The 14,615-nt window shown below is 33.6% G+C and overlaps 1 protein-coding gene across 6 annotated transcripts; it reads left to right on the top strand.

The window, feature by feature from the left end:
- The first annotated feature begins 1,206 nt into the window (after positions 1 to 1,206).
- Positions 1,207 to 14,065, top strand: LOC147409631 (putative LL-diaminopimelate aminotransferase, chloroplastic). Of its 6 annotated transcripts, none has more exons than XM_086430956.1 (11): positions 1,207 to 1,454; positions 3,024 to 3,134; positions 3,709 to 3,755; positions 3,952 to 4,019; positions 4,621 to 4,737; positions 6,523 to 6,585; positions 10,047 to 10,151; positions 10,325 to 10,375; positions 11,368 to 11,692; positions 12,899 to 13,101; positions 13,551 to 14,065. In XM_086430956.1, the coding sequence occupies exons 2-11, from the start codon at positions 3,109 to 3,111 to the stop codon at positions 13,842 to 13,844; spliced, it is 1,299 nt and encodes a 432-aa protein (XP_086287082.1). In that variant the 5' UTR covers positions 1,207 to 1,454; positions 3,024 to 3,108; the 3' UTR covers positions 13,845 to 14,065. The 6 variants fall into 6 exon arrangements, with proteins under 6 accessions (XP_086287082.1, XP_086287076.1, XP_086287092.1 ...); XM_086430950.1 differs by having other exon boundaries at positions 2,131 to 3,134; XM_086430966.1 differs by lacking the exons at positions 1,207 to 1,454; positions 3,024 to 3,134 and adding exons at positions 1,471 to 1,594; positions 2,131 to 2,334.
- The last annotated feature ends 550 nt before the right edge of the window (positions 14,066 to 14,615 follow it).

Raw genomic sequence — 14,615 nt, 5'->3', positions numbered from 1 at the left:
GAAAAATTGCATCTACAATATCCATGAGAAATTTATGTTCGTTAGGCACCTATTGAATATGTTTTGTCATATTCAATAGGTACCTACCGAATCATCTAAAACATGTTTGGTTTGAACCGACCTAAAAGAATCTGTCAAAACTCTTATGGTTCTTTGATCCAAAATTATTACTTTAGAGGTTTCAATGGTGATTTTTTTTTAAAAATTTTCTTGATGATTAAGAAGATCAATTTCAAAAGAGTCGCGATCCAGAACGGTGTCATGTTCCTCTAACAATATATGGTGTCTACGTGGTGCATTTTTATTGGATTTAAAATACATCAGGTTATGTTCTTCATATAAAATGGCTTGGTTAGGAGACCTAGCTATTTAAGTCCAATCAAAATGTGTCACATAGACACCTTACTTTTATTATAGTAACGGTACACCGTTTTGAATCATTATTCTTTCAAAAATAAAAGTAATTTGAAAAAAAAAAAAAAAAAAAACCTAAAAAACTAATCTCCATTGATTAATCTTCTCACAAAACTCAAAAAGGTCTTAGATATGGAGAAAGGGAGAGAGATGAAGAAGAAAAAGAAGTGGGTTTGGTCGATAAGTTATAGGGTTTTTCATTTCATGGATTTCAGGTAGAAATGGACGAATTTCTGTTCCCTAGTCATATGGTGGGTGTGTAGAGTACATTCTTTAAGGATAAATAAGTTATTTAATATTTTTAGCATTATCTTTTAAATGGGTTCGATGAGTATTTTAGGTGTGTGCAAATAGCGTGACCCTACATATATAGGGAAATGTTCAGCACCCTAAGTTTTATCACACATTTTAACAAACGTTTTTTGTCCTACATGGGTTAGAAGTTTTGGAATGGGCTGATTTTTGGTGAGGATGATCTCTATGATTAGAAGATCATCCTCCCCAAAAATCAGCCCATTCCGAAATGTTTAGCCCCATGTTTACACGTTGAAAAATCGTGGACCGTCCATTTTTTGTAAATCATTTTTGATGGGGTTAGAAGTTTTGGAATGAGCTGATTTTTGGTGAGGATGATCTCCTCACCATAGAGATCATCCTCACCAAAAATCTGCCTATTCCAAAACTTCTAACCCATGTAAGACAAAACACGTTTGTTAAAGTGTGTGGTAAAGCTTAGGGTGCTGAACGGGACCCACATATATAATAACTAAGAATGTCCGGGCTAAGCAACCACCAAACAACGTACCCATAACTGCAAACAAATCTGCAAGGCCTTGTCCTCTTTCTCAGGGGCGGATTCACATTGGGGGCAATGGGGACACTTGCCTCCACAAGCATTTTCGAAGTCTACGAGGTTACATGAATTATTATGACAAATAATAGTGGCGGATTTCCTGTATTGGTTGCCCCCACAAAAGGTATTTGCTCTTGGTTGCCCCCACAAGAGTAAAATCTTGGCTCCGCCCCTGCTCTTTCTCATGGTAAGTATTGGATTCAGTTATCTTTGTTTAAGAAGTGGTGGATATTTTAATCTAAACGTAAAATAAATAAATTTGACTGAGAACCCAAATCTGGCATGTTGATTAGTATCCAGATTTCGTTCCCTTTCCCCTTTCTCATGGTAAGTTTTTGGATTCAGCTCTCTTTGTTTAAGAAGTCTTGAAGATTTTCATCTGAAAACGTAAAATAAACTAAATTGACTGAGAACCCAAATATGGAATTTTGATTTTAGTAGCCAGATTCCAGACTTCATCTTTGATGGATATTTTTTAATGGGTTTACGTCCAAAATCTTGGTTGTTAATGGGTACTATTTGGGATACAAATATAATAATAAATCGCATGTTTGTTCATTTGGTCTTGGCCAGGTCGTGGGTTTTGAATTTTGTGTTTTTCAATGAACTTTCAAATAAAATTTAATTATGTTCAATGGGTACTGTTTCAATTTAGAAATCAAATATGCTTGTGATGTGAGTCGTCTTTGATTTTTCCCATTTTTTAATGTTATTTTAGTTGACATTGTTGTTTTAAAGAATGATGATTTTTTAAATGGGTATGACTTGAATTCATAGAGAATACAAATCTTGGGCTTGTGACTAATTAGTGCTAAATAAATAGATTTAATGATGTTAATGTGGAATATTAATAAATATTGCAGGTTTTTTTTCATCACATACGATAATTTCTGCCTTCAGGCGGCTTTCGGTGATGTTGATGGTATTACTATAGTCCATTTGTGGAGGCCAGACAGCTTTCCCTTTCCAAGTTTGGATTGTGGGGGAGTGGGAGGGGGTCCTTCTATAGTGATCCCATATTAAGACACGTTGCTCGTTTCGATATATTGAATTTATGATATTAAAATGTTGGGTCATTTGTTTTGTTCTTTGTGTATTTTGGATTTTTATTTGTATTCTTTATGATGTTCTACCATCACAATCTTAGATACCCAATGTAGTGGCTACTTTGAATTTAGTAGTAATTTGATAATGTGATGTGGGTTCGGTGAACCTTCAATTTAATTTGTTGGAAATTTCACAAAACCAGACAAGAAAATCCATTAAGATTAGGTGGGAACAAATGAGAAGGTATGGATTATAGCTCAGGGCAAGATTTGACTTGGTCCTGGTTCACTAAGTACTACAGAGACAATCTGACTGAAAATTTATTGTTTTATAAATGTTTGACATAAGGCCTAACTTACAAGAGTGTCATGGCTCTTTATTAAGAATATAACACTTTTTTCCTTGAGGTTCTTATGGCAATAATTCCACCATTGTGCTTTTGGGTTGAACCATATGTTAAATGACAATTCACTACTTCATGAGGTGTTCATGCCATGAGGCTATGACTTTTAGTTGTGATCACTAGCTTTCAAAAGATGGAAAAATGACTTGCCACAAGACTTTTTCAAAATTATTGTAAGGTATTGGAATACCTTTTAGAGGAAACTTGGAAGATCATTAAAGATTATTTTCTTGATGAAATACAGAGTCCTGTAAGAATGCAGAAAACTATTCTTGTCGCCTCATTGATCATTTCCTTGAATTATAGACTTTCAGGAGAATTTATATATGGTTGGTTCGGAGAAAGAACCGTGATCAATTTTCCATTAATCGGAGTCAAAGGGTTGTACTAAATGACTAGAGCATGCAAAGAAATTAGGTGAGAAATGTGGAAAATGAACTTGAAATTCATTGGTATATTCTGCTTTTTGTTGGATGAAAGTGTCATGGATTCCATAGTCCAACAACATCTGTTGAGAGCTAAAAGTCCTGATATGAACATACTGATTTCACATCTGTTTGCTTAATGGGACCTATTATTAAAGAAAATTATGATGGGTCCCCCTGGCATGGCAATTGACATGGATCCATAGTGAAGGGGACGGTTTTTCAAGGAAACGTTTTTGGCGTACCCGTTGCCTCTATATATATAGCATGAATACAAGTCATCTTACATTCAAGTATTCAGCATACTCCATTGAGGAACTTTTTGGAGTAATTTTATATCGAAGTGAGAATTTGGAATCAAATATGCATCAAATTCAGCTATCACCTTTTATTGGCATGCCCTCTGCTATGTTATTGCAGGGTAGAATGATGCATAGGTGATGATCAAATCTTTTTTTTGGAACATTGAACTAGTTTTAGAGTTTACATGCCCAATTGATTATATGCATCGTACTTATTTAGTTAGATCCTACTTATTGAATGTCTTAATGTTTGATGGTCCATAGGGAGAGAGGAGTTGGCATTTTCATCACAAAGCGTTTCACAAGAACTGGTGATGTTTTGCTTTTAGTAGCTCTTGTTTCTTTACTTGAGTTGGTAATCTTGATTTTTCTGTAAAATTCGAAATGTGCTATCAAGCTAAAGAGCTTTTCTTTATTATTATATCACTATATGAGATATTATTATAGCACTATATTTGATGCATTGTCTTAAAGCACCATGTGTGTTGCTGTGGAATATTGTTACAGTTTGTCGCACAAAAGTTCCCCGCAATGCAAATTTGGAGAAACTGCGAAATGGGTATTTGTTTCCTGAGGTCAGTGACTCCCAATTTCTTGCAATGTTACTTCCCTTGTGGGTTATTATTTTTATATAATTATGTTTTATATTTTCATTCTTTCCTTATGATGGTGATGATTTTGGTTTTCACTCTAATAATTTCGAAAGATGTAGATTTGTGTATCTCAGTAACTATTTATGTAGATTTGTGTAGCTCATTGGGTAGACATAATGCATTAATTATTTCATGTTTTATTCATCCAAGAAGGGTTCAAAACCCTCCATTTGATGGATCTGTAACTAAAAGTCAAAAACCATCCTGATTGGAAGACCATAACAACCTAATCCATAGCCCCCCCCCCCCCCCTTTGACATTTTTCTCTAGAAAGTTATGAATGCAACAGATCAAGCAGCCTTTAAATCATGCCAATTATTTGGTTTATGGGATTTCCTATGACCCTTGCATGTGTACGCTGATTATAGTAATTCTTTCAAGTTGATGATCATTATGATCTGCATGATGTGTTCCATAGTCTCCTTTTAATAATATGAGATGCTTAATAAAAAAATTAAATTATTTGGGATCCTTAATTATCTTATTATTAATTTCTCTTGAAATTCTTATGGAATTTAAACAGATTAGTGAGCGTGAGTTCGAACATATTCAAAAGCACCCAGATGCAAAGTTGATAAGCCTTGGGATCGGTGATACTACGGAGCCTATACCAGATATCATAACATGGGCTATGGCTGAGGTAAGATTTAGGGTGCCGATAGAAGCTCTCTCAGTTTTTTTTTTTTTTTTGTTGCTAGATTTCTATTTTTTGAATTTAGGATTTTATATGAGCCTAATCATAATTGTGGCAGCTCACTTTTTGTTTTGTTGTCTTTTACTGTTGAAATACTCCTACTACAATTAGTGGTGTATTTATATACTATAAAGTGAAACCATATATTAGCAATAGTGCTCCAATATGTATATGGATGGGGCATATCATGATAACTTAGCTGTACAACTTAACCTTCCAATCTAAACAAAAGATTGAATGGCTGAATAGAACAAAAAAATGATTAAGTTTTGGGAAAAAGAAATTCATGTATCTTTCTCCTAGAAATTTCTAGGCTGCTTGATTTTTGACTTATTCCTCATCCAATACAGGGTCCACCATATAAACATTCCAGATATTTTGGTTAGTAGACCAAATTGACTGTATGGGTGATAGGGTCCTCTGGAAGATAAAGCTCATCTCATTCATAAATTTTGAGAGCTGCTATTGACACCCCAACTTTTACTTATTACCTCCCATTAAAAATAAAGAAAATAAGAAAATAAGTCAATGGTTGAGAATAAGTAAAAGTTAGGGTGCCAATCGAAGCTCTCCATTTTTTTATTTATTTTTTCTTGATTTCTCTTTTTTGGGTTTAATCATAAATGTAAACAACTATTGAAATTGTTTGAATGAGTGTTATTATGTTGCGATAATAATTTGAGCCAAACCTTAGATGTAATGTTTTAATCTTTAATTGGGGCGTGATAAATAATCTAAGAAATTGGGGTGTAATAAGTAAAAGTTGGGGTGCCAATAGCAGCTTTCTATATTTTTCATGTGCTTTGACTTTTGGACAAATTTGCCATCTTTCACTATATTGGGGTTGGGGAATGACCATTTCTTATGACTTAGTCCATGTGCTGAGTTAGGTTACTCTAAAGGGTAAAGTCAAATATCATTGAATTGCTCACTGGGTTCTCTTCTGATATTTTTCTCATAACTTAGGACCATAGTTGACAGCTAAATACAAAAGGAAGAAACGAAGTCAACATAAACATTAGAATTTAGAAAAATGTTACTCCCTGATAAAAGTATAGATTTTTTAAAATATTTTCCTGTTATAGCAAGGAAATCTCTCTCTCTCTCTCTCTCTCTTTCGTGTATGTGTTTTTGTATTTGTATTTCATTTTTTTTTCCTGATTATATCATCTGTAGAATAGCAATACAGGAAATATTCATGGAATAAAAATAGAAAATTAATTTATTGATATTTTTTTGAAATATTACCTTTTTACCCCTCATTTTGTTTTTAGTTAAGCTGTATGTCTGTTATGAGCAATTGGTCTAGTCTAAGAAACCGGAAAAAGTTGAGTTACTCCATACATATTGTACTTCTTTAACCTTTTTAAAAAACAATGTAAAATACAAGAACAGACTTGCTTTTCGAAACACCTTTAGGATTTGGTGGCAAAGATTCTCTTTACATATTCCTATTTCTTTACTCCCTGTGTTGTTTAACTTCCTTTTCCCAGCTATAAATTTTATTTGTCAAATAGAAAGAAAGAGAGAAAATGGTAATTTAACTCCTTTTTCCCAGCTATATATTTTATTTATCAAAAAAGAAAGAAATATAGAAAATGGTGGGTACAAAAAGAAATGAATATTGCGAAATGAGAAATCTCAGGAATATATATATATATATTTTGGGGGGGGGGGGGGGGGGGTTTAGATTTAACGATTGAGGTTCTTAATCAATATGCTGTTTTGCAGCAATCATGTGCCCTATCAACAGCTGAAGGTTATAGAGGGTATGGAGCTGAGCAAGGCAACAAGGTATTGTAGTGTTTGAATTGGTTCTGTTTTCTCTTCCTTTTGTAAGGGATTTATTTTTTCTATCTGTTTTCCATAGAAATTTACTTTCCTTGCTAAGTTAGGAAGGCCCTATTCGTTTGAGCTTTAGGAGCCAGCTTTTCTTGTTTTTAAGCAAAAAAAAACCAGATAAATGATGTTCGTTTTAGCTTTTTTAGCTCCCGCGGATTTCAATTGAAACTCAAAAGTAACTTTTAAAAGAAGTTGTCCAAGACGGGCTTCTTCAAATGGCTTTTGCGGGAATTCAAAAACATAAAACAGCTCAAGTGTAGTTATCAAAATACCCTTCATCTTTAATCAAATTTTCAATCAAGCTTAACCTTAAAAAATAAAATGAGATTACCAAAATACCCTTCATCTTTTATCAAATTTTTAACCAAACTTAACCTTAAAAAATAAAAGGTAATTATCAAAATACCCTTCATATTTATCAAAATACCCTTCATCTTCACCAATTACCAAAATACCCTTCATTTTTCAAAATACCCCTCATCTTTAATCAAATTTCTACCCAAACTTAACCTTAAAAAACACAAGAATTACCAAAATACCCTTCATCTTTAATCAAATTTCCAACCAAACTTAACCTTAAAAAACAAAAGGGAATTACCAAATACCCTTAATCTTTACCAAAATACCCTTTCATCTTTAATCAAATTTTCAATCAAATCTAACATTAAAAAACAAAAGGGAATTACCAAAATACCCTTCATCTTTACTACCAAGACCAAAAGCAATTCATCATCATTACTTTATTATCAAAATACCCTTCATCTTTATGTGGATGTTGGATTGTGTATTATGCAGGTATTTTCTTTATCAGAAAATTTTCATATATTCATTTTTAAGAGAAGTTGCTGTCGGAATTTCCATAAAATTGTAAAATTTATAAATTTATTTAAATTGAAAATAATTATTTTTATAATTTTTAATATAAATTTATTATATTTAGTATAATTATATATTTATTACGGTATTATGCTCATTTTTGTTGCATTATCAACATTAAGAGTATTCTAGTCATTTTACCAAAATTCAGCAATAAAAAATTGTCAAATGAACATCAATTTCTAGCTTATGTGCTTCTATAACTAATAGGCTTCTACTGAATGTGGCTTTTCATGCTCTAGGTTTCTACTTCTTCCAGAAGCCAGCTTCGAGAAGCTGGCTTCTGTAAAGAATAGACTCGGAGTTTCTGGACCACCATCCATGTGGCATCCAATCTCATGATTTGGGGCATAAATGGGTTGGATTTTATCCAAAATCTGAATTTTGCAGGTTTGGACCCTTGGAGTAGATCCGGATAAAAAATGGGTCGATCATGGTTTGATGTCCCTTGATTCGTGTTGGATCTGGGTCGGATGTGGATCCATCTCTATATCCGCCTAGATCCAAATGATATATTGATTTGAAAATTATATTTTTAGGTTTTTCAAAATATCATTTTCTACTACTTTAATACAACACGAGTTCTTATAAAATAAAAGGATTATAATGATAAATAGAATATAAGAATTAGCAAAGAAGTGTTGCAGAAAAAATGTTAAAACGGTCTAGAATTATCTGACCTGACCCAAATCAAGAAACTCAGGTCGGGTCTGGTTTAAGTGAAAACAAAATTATTCGGATATGATTTTTTCTAGTTGGATCAATCCAAGTCAAATCCAGATAAAATAATAATAATAGCTCTGATTATCAATATACTTAGATTCGGCCTGGGTTCAACCCATTTTAAGCCCTAACATGTTTGGATGCTACATGAAACGTAGATCAGAAATTTTTAAGAACTTTCAAATTAAAAAAAATTATTTTTCACCGTTTAATTTTAATTTTGTGAGTTTGGTGGCTGTCCATTTTCAATACCTAAACTACATTTTTATTTTTATTTTTTAAATCTGATTTATTTTATGAAAGCTTGAGGGTGTTGAATTTCCAGTGTGGCAATCCAGGGCCCAACAACCATTAGTAATATTTGAAATCTTACTAAGTTAGTCACGCACTCAGGCTAGCCTCTCTATAAAACATGTTTAATTTATTAATTTTCGTTGGTCCTTATTAGTGTTAGTGGGTCATTATGTACTCTTTAATTAGATCAGTCTGCCTTGTATTAGGATCTTGCGTAAGTCCTTGTTTGCCCAGTCATTGCTGAAGTGACTCACTCAACATTGTTTGGTAGACCTTGAGAAAAGTGAATGGTCTTTGGAGATTTGTTTTTTATTTTTTGTTTTGTAACGAGTTTTAAAAGTTGCATGGGGATTTATTTATTTCCATTGTGCTGAAGTATTCAACTAATTGGTAGAGGTAAGAGCTTAGGTGTAAAATTCCAATTGATTGTGGGACCCAGTAAGAGGATTAAAATTGTTATGCCTCTTATGGAACATCCAAGTCATCAAGATGCTTATAATTAATCATGGTAATTATAATAGAGAGATTATATTGCCACACCAACTTTTGCTAATGCCACACCAAGATGTGTGCTAATTCTTTGGCGATTTACATATGAATTGGGGTGGCATTAGCAAAACTTGCTATTGCAATAGAATCTCTCTTACAATAACTTTGTTTTGATTTATCAGTGATTCACATAGTACATGCTACATGGTAAATACTGAAACCATGCAACTTGGTTGAGGAGTGAATTTTATGTTTTACTCTTTTTTTTCCATCAAAGAGGATGCCTTTTATCTTGTCATTTTTGCATCAAGGAGTCTTTTGTATGGAGAGATTTGTACAAATTTCCTCATCTTTTAAAATCTGTAATCATTAAGGGGGAAGGGTACCTTCTTTTATTTTTAGCAAAATGAGACACTCTTTTATGAAGTAGAATACCAATGATCTCTTCGCAATGGATTTTCTGTTTCTTTTCTTGGAAGACAAAGTTAGGGTTTGGCAGGACCCTTGCCGTTATCATCATCATCATAAAAAAAAAATTGGGGTTGACAGAACGAATCCTGTTCGTCCTTTCAATCTTTCCCTTAGTTTATCGTCTCTTCAGTAGACTACATTTTCACAAATATCCATTTCTAATTTTATCTATTTTAGTCTATCCACTCATCCATTTCAACATCCTCACTTGTACGATCTCAATCCATGAACATATTGTTCTTGTACAATCTCAATCTTTGAAAATATTCATTTTTATCTTATTTTGATTAGGGTCCATACATGGCGTCATACTCTGGAAAGCACACCCCTGCTTCTAGCTCTAATTCTATGGACAAGTTTTTCCATCCTTATATTTAAAAATGACAGTAATTGATATTAATCCTTACCTAATAATCTAACAGAACTGCCAATGGTGATGGGTTACACTTGAAATGATACTATACATTTCATTCACCATATTAGAATGCTTCTTATTCTCTATGATGTTGTTTTCATAGTTTCATCATCCTAGTTGGCTTACTTCTATGCCCATGTATCAGGCATTAAGGAAGGCTATTGCAGAAACATGGTACCGGGATTTAGGAATAAAATACACCGAAGTCTTTGTATCAGATGGTGCACAATGTGACATTTCTCGCATTCAGGTACAAAACATTCAAAAAATTTGCTTTTCTTATTGGAACTGCGAAGGGTTTCTGTAGAAATGTCTTGGATTTATCGATCATTATAAGGAGTATCCTTTTATGGTTAATATTTGTATATGTTTATGATCAATTCGCATGAATACTGTGTCCTGATTTAAAAAATTTCCTGACAGTTGCTTTTGGGATCAAATGTTACAGTAGCCGTGCAGGACCCGTCCTTTCCGGTAATTATATGGCCGTGCTGTTAATTTTTACTGCTTTCGAATTGAACGTGAATAGAAGCCCATGGAACAACCATCTCATTTTTCATATAAAATAATTTGTTGTACACTTTTGAGTTGGGTGATTAAAGAAACTATTTACGCACACAAATACATTGGTATTACTTAAATAAAAGTAACGGAATTTGCTAGTGGTGTGAGTTTCAACTAACCCAATACAGACACACAAGTTAAATAATAATGATAAAGAGAGAAAACTAACAAAATTAGAACATGAAATAGATCATGTTTAAACAGTTAGCAATTAATTTTTTTGGTAATAAAATTAGAAAGAATCAGCAGTTAGAAACATTAAAAAAAGGAAAAGAAATAAAAATTAGAACAAAAAAATGTACCAAAATTAGAAAAAAAAAAAAAAAACTAATTTTCTCACAATATTTCATATCTAGGGTTCCACAATTTTTTGTGATTAATAACACCTATGTTTCACCGCACATGTTGATTATCTCAATGTTGTCGAGTCTAATACCTCGTTTAGTGCTGGCACCAACAGGTAGAAGCTTAAAGCATTTACCGTACTAGACTGATGTTAGAAGAGAACTTCTATTGCCACACCAGCTTTTGCTAACGCCACCCCAAGATGTGTGCTAATTCTTTTGTGATTTACATATGAACTGGGGTGGTGTCAGCAAAAGTTGGTATGGAAATAGAATCTCTCTATTAAAAGTATGGGAAAATATGTGATTTCAAATGTTCATCATCCACTCTCCCCCACACTGCAAACATTTGACACCAATTAATCAAGCTGATTGATTCAATCCATGGGCTCCCACTTAGATTGGGCATGATTGTCCTGATAATTTTGATGAAAACTCTTACTTGATGACGTAGAGTTGTGTGCTTCCCGTTGAAATGTTTTATTTTGTCTTTGAGGTTGTATTGTATCACAGCTTTAGAATCTCTGAATTGATGTAATATGGTTTCTGATACAACAGGCATATATAGATTCAAGTGTTATAATGGGTAGGTCTGACGAATTTCAAGAGGAAAGTAAGAAGTATGGGAACATAGAATACATGAAGTGTGGGCCTGAAAATGATTTCTTTTCTGACTTGTCAACTACTCGACGGACTGATATTATCTTCTTCTGCTCACCAAACAACCCAACTGGTTATGCTGCATCAAGGGATCAGTTGGTGAAACTTGTGGAGTTTGCAAAGAAAAATGGTTCAATTATTATTTATGATTCTGCTTATGCTTCTTATATCTCAGATGACAGCCCAAGATCTATTTTTGAAATTCCGGGTGCCAGAGAGGTAGGTTCCTGCTTGAATATTGTGCTCCAAGGTGGATGCTTGTTATGCACACACACACACACACACACACACGCACACGCACGCTGCTTTTCACTATGATTCTGATCCAACATACCTAGGGCATAAAATGGGTTGGATTTTATCTGAAATCCTAGTGATCCATAATCTGAATTTAGCAGGTTTGGGTCCTTTCAGTAGATCCAAAAAAATGGTTCGAATATGATTTGATGTACCATTATCCTAGTCAGATGCGGATCCATCCATATATCTGCCTAGATCCAAATTATATAATTGCTTTGAAAATTACATATTTAGGTTTTTCAAAATATCTTTTTCTGCTAGTTTAATATAATGATTATAATGGTAAAATATAATAGTATAGCAATTAACTAACAAGTATAGAAGAAAAAATGTTGAACTATCCAGAATTATCCTATCCGAATCAAGCAATTCGGTCGGGTCAGATCTGAGTTGGATTCAGGTTCAGATAAATAGATTCAGATCTGAATATGGTTTTACTCAGATCCAAGCCGAATCTGACTCATTTGAAACCCTAAAGATACCTAGATACTTCATTATGTCCAGCCTAGTCATATTCACATGATATTATACCGAATGCGATGCTTAAATGTTACAATTTTTCTGATTTCATAATGCAGATTAAGTTATTTTCAGTAACTCTTGACAATTTGTTGTTTGCTTGTCAACAAAATATGTAAAAAGTATATTATAACAGTTTTTTTGTAAAAATCTTTGCAATGTTAGAAGTTACACTACGTTCAGCATACTATAAATAAATAAAAAATTGGTATTAGTTTAAAATAGATAAAATAAAGTATAATATTAAGTTATCAGATACCCATGTTCATATTCGATTGTCTTTGATTCCGATAAACCAAGCAATGGGCATCTTAACCAAGTGATCCTTCATCGGATTTTCACTTGTTGTGCCTAAATTTTGTAACAATGACCATTGATTTCCATGGGAAATTAGCTTGGATAGAAAAGTTTTCCATCTTAGTTGCAACATCTTTCAGAGGTTCAATGATTCAGCTATCAGTTTGTTGACTTGCATCACAGAGTAGACATGAATGCTTTGTAGATAAAGAAAGAGCATCAAAGAACTCTTCATGTAGACATGCATATTTTCTTTTTTAATCAGTATCTTTCAAAAATTTTCCTTAAATTTTCTTTCATGTTCTTTAGGTAGCCATTGAGGTTTCATCCTTCTCCAAATTTGCTGGGTTCACTGGTGTTCGTCTTGGGTGGACCGTGATCCCTGAAGAGCTCTTATTTGCCAACGGGTTTCCTGTCATAAAGGACTTCAACCGCATCGTCTGCACTTGCTTTAATGGTGCATCCAATATTGCTCAGGCTGGCGGGTTGGCTTGCCTTTCCCCAGAAGGTTATACGGTTAGTTTTTAAAGATCTCAGGCTCTTCTTTGAAGGGCTGTCAATGGATCAGATAAGGGTCGATTTGGTACCGAACCGATAAGGATCGGAGTGGATCCGGGACTGATCCAATAAGTAATGGTTCGGAACCTGATTTTATATAGACTTTCTAACATATTATCGGATTGGGACATGGTTGATCCAATTCCGATCCAATAAGATATCTGATTGAAACCTTATTGGAGCAGATCCTTATCGGAATCAAAAATATCAATCCATACCCAAAGTTATCAGATCAGTTTTCAGGTCTGATAACTTCCATTGACAACCCTACTTCTTGGTAATTAGGATCATTATTGCAAAATAAGATTTATGTTGCCGATCCCCATAATTGGGATAAGAGGTAGACGATGATGATGGTAACGATGCACTTGATTCCTTTGTCAAAGTCTCTAAATTTTCAATTTCAGGCCATACAAGACATGATTGACTTCTACAAGGAGAACGCGGACATAATGATCGAGACATTTGCATCGCTTGGTTTGAAGGTATATGGTGGCCGAAATGCACCTTATGTTTGGGTACATTTTCCTGGTTCGAATTCTTGGGATGTATTCTCTGAGATTCTTGAAAAAACACACATAATTACAGTTCCAGGCACGGGCTTTGGTCCCGGAGGTGAAGAGTATATTAGAATTAGCGCGTTTGGTCGGAGGGAATGCATCTTAGAAGCTTCAAAGAGACTGAGAAATCTTTTTAAATAAAAAAGTTCATAAACTTTTCTGTTTTTGGGTCAATAAAATTATCTTTTTATCCATTTTAGGATGAAAATCTTTTTGATCTCTGTGTAGTTTGGTCGGCAGGTACTAATCCTGAACTAAATAAAAATTTGCTTTGTCTTGAGACATTGGAAATGCTCTGTTTGGCAAGTAGATCTTGTGTTTGTTGGGTTTTCTTAGAATTAAATTATAATTTATATAGTTAATTAGCATATTCATTTGTATTCGTTCTCTATGGAATATGAATTCCAGAAAATTGAGTTCTGTAGGAAAATGAATTCTGCCGTTTGGTTGCACGTACAAAAATGTCAAACAGAGAGTGGATTTTTAATTTTGAGGGTGTCCATAGCATAAGAGAATAACATTTGGAGTTGGGAAAATTATTTCTTGGGGTGGGGTGAGAAAACATTTTCCCTCCTAGCGTGGAAAAGCACTTTGGATGGAAAATGAATTCCATCGAAAATGTGCAATCGTACACCTAAAAATGGCATTTTTTAGGGAAAATTATTCTCACCCATTTTACATGGTGTGATCATACCCTTAAATGAACGCTTATTGAATTATGAGAAGGGTGAGAATTTTGCCCTTCTAGTGTTTATTGAAATATTATTTCTTTGCAGATAAATAAAATAAAAAACCTAGAAAATATTTTAAAGTTAAAAAAAAAAAAATGTAATCTAAATATTTCTTGGAATCAATCACTTTGCTGTTACCAATATCCTTGTGAGCCTGTTTGTATGCATGGATATGCAATCC

This window comes from Akebia trifoliata, chromosome 2, assembly GCF_017979445.1.
Source record: "Akebia trifoliata isolate Shusen 1 chromosome 2, ASM1797944v1, whole genome shotgun sequence".
In the NCBI taxonomy this organism is placed as follows: domain Eukaryota; kingdom Viridiplantae; phylum Streptophyta; class Magnoliopsida; order Ranunculales; family Lardizabalaceae; genus Akebia; species Akebia trifoliata.
This window is presented reverse-complemented; position numbering and strand designations above follow the sequence as displayed.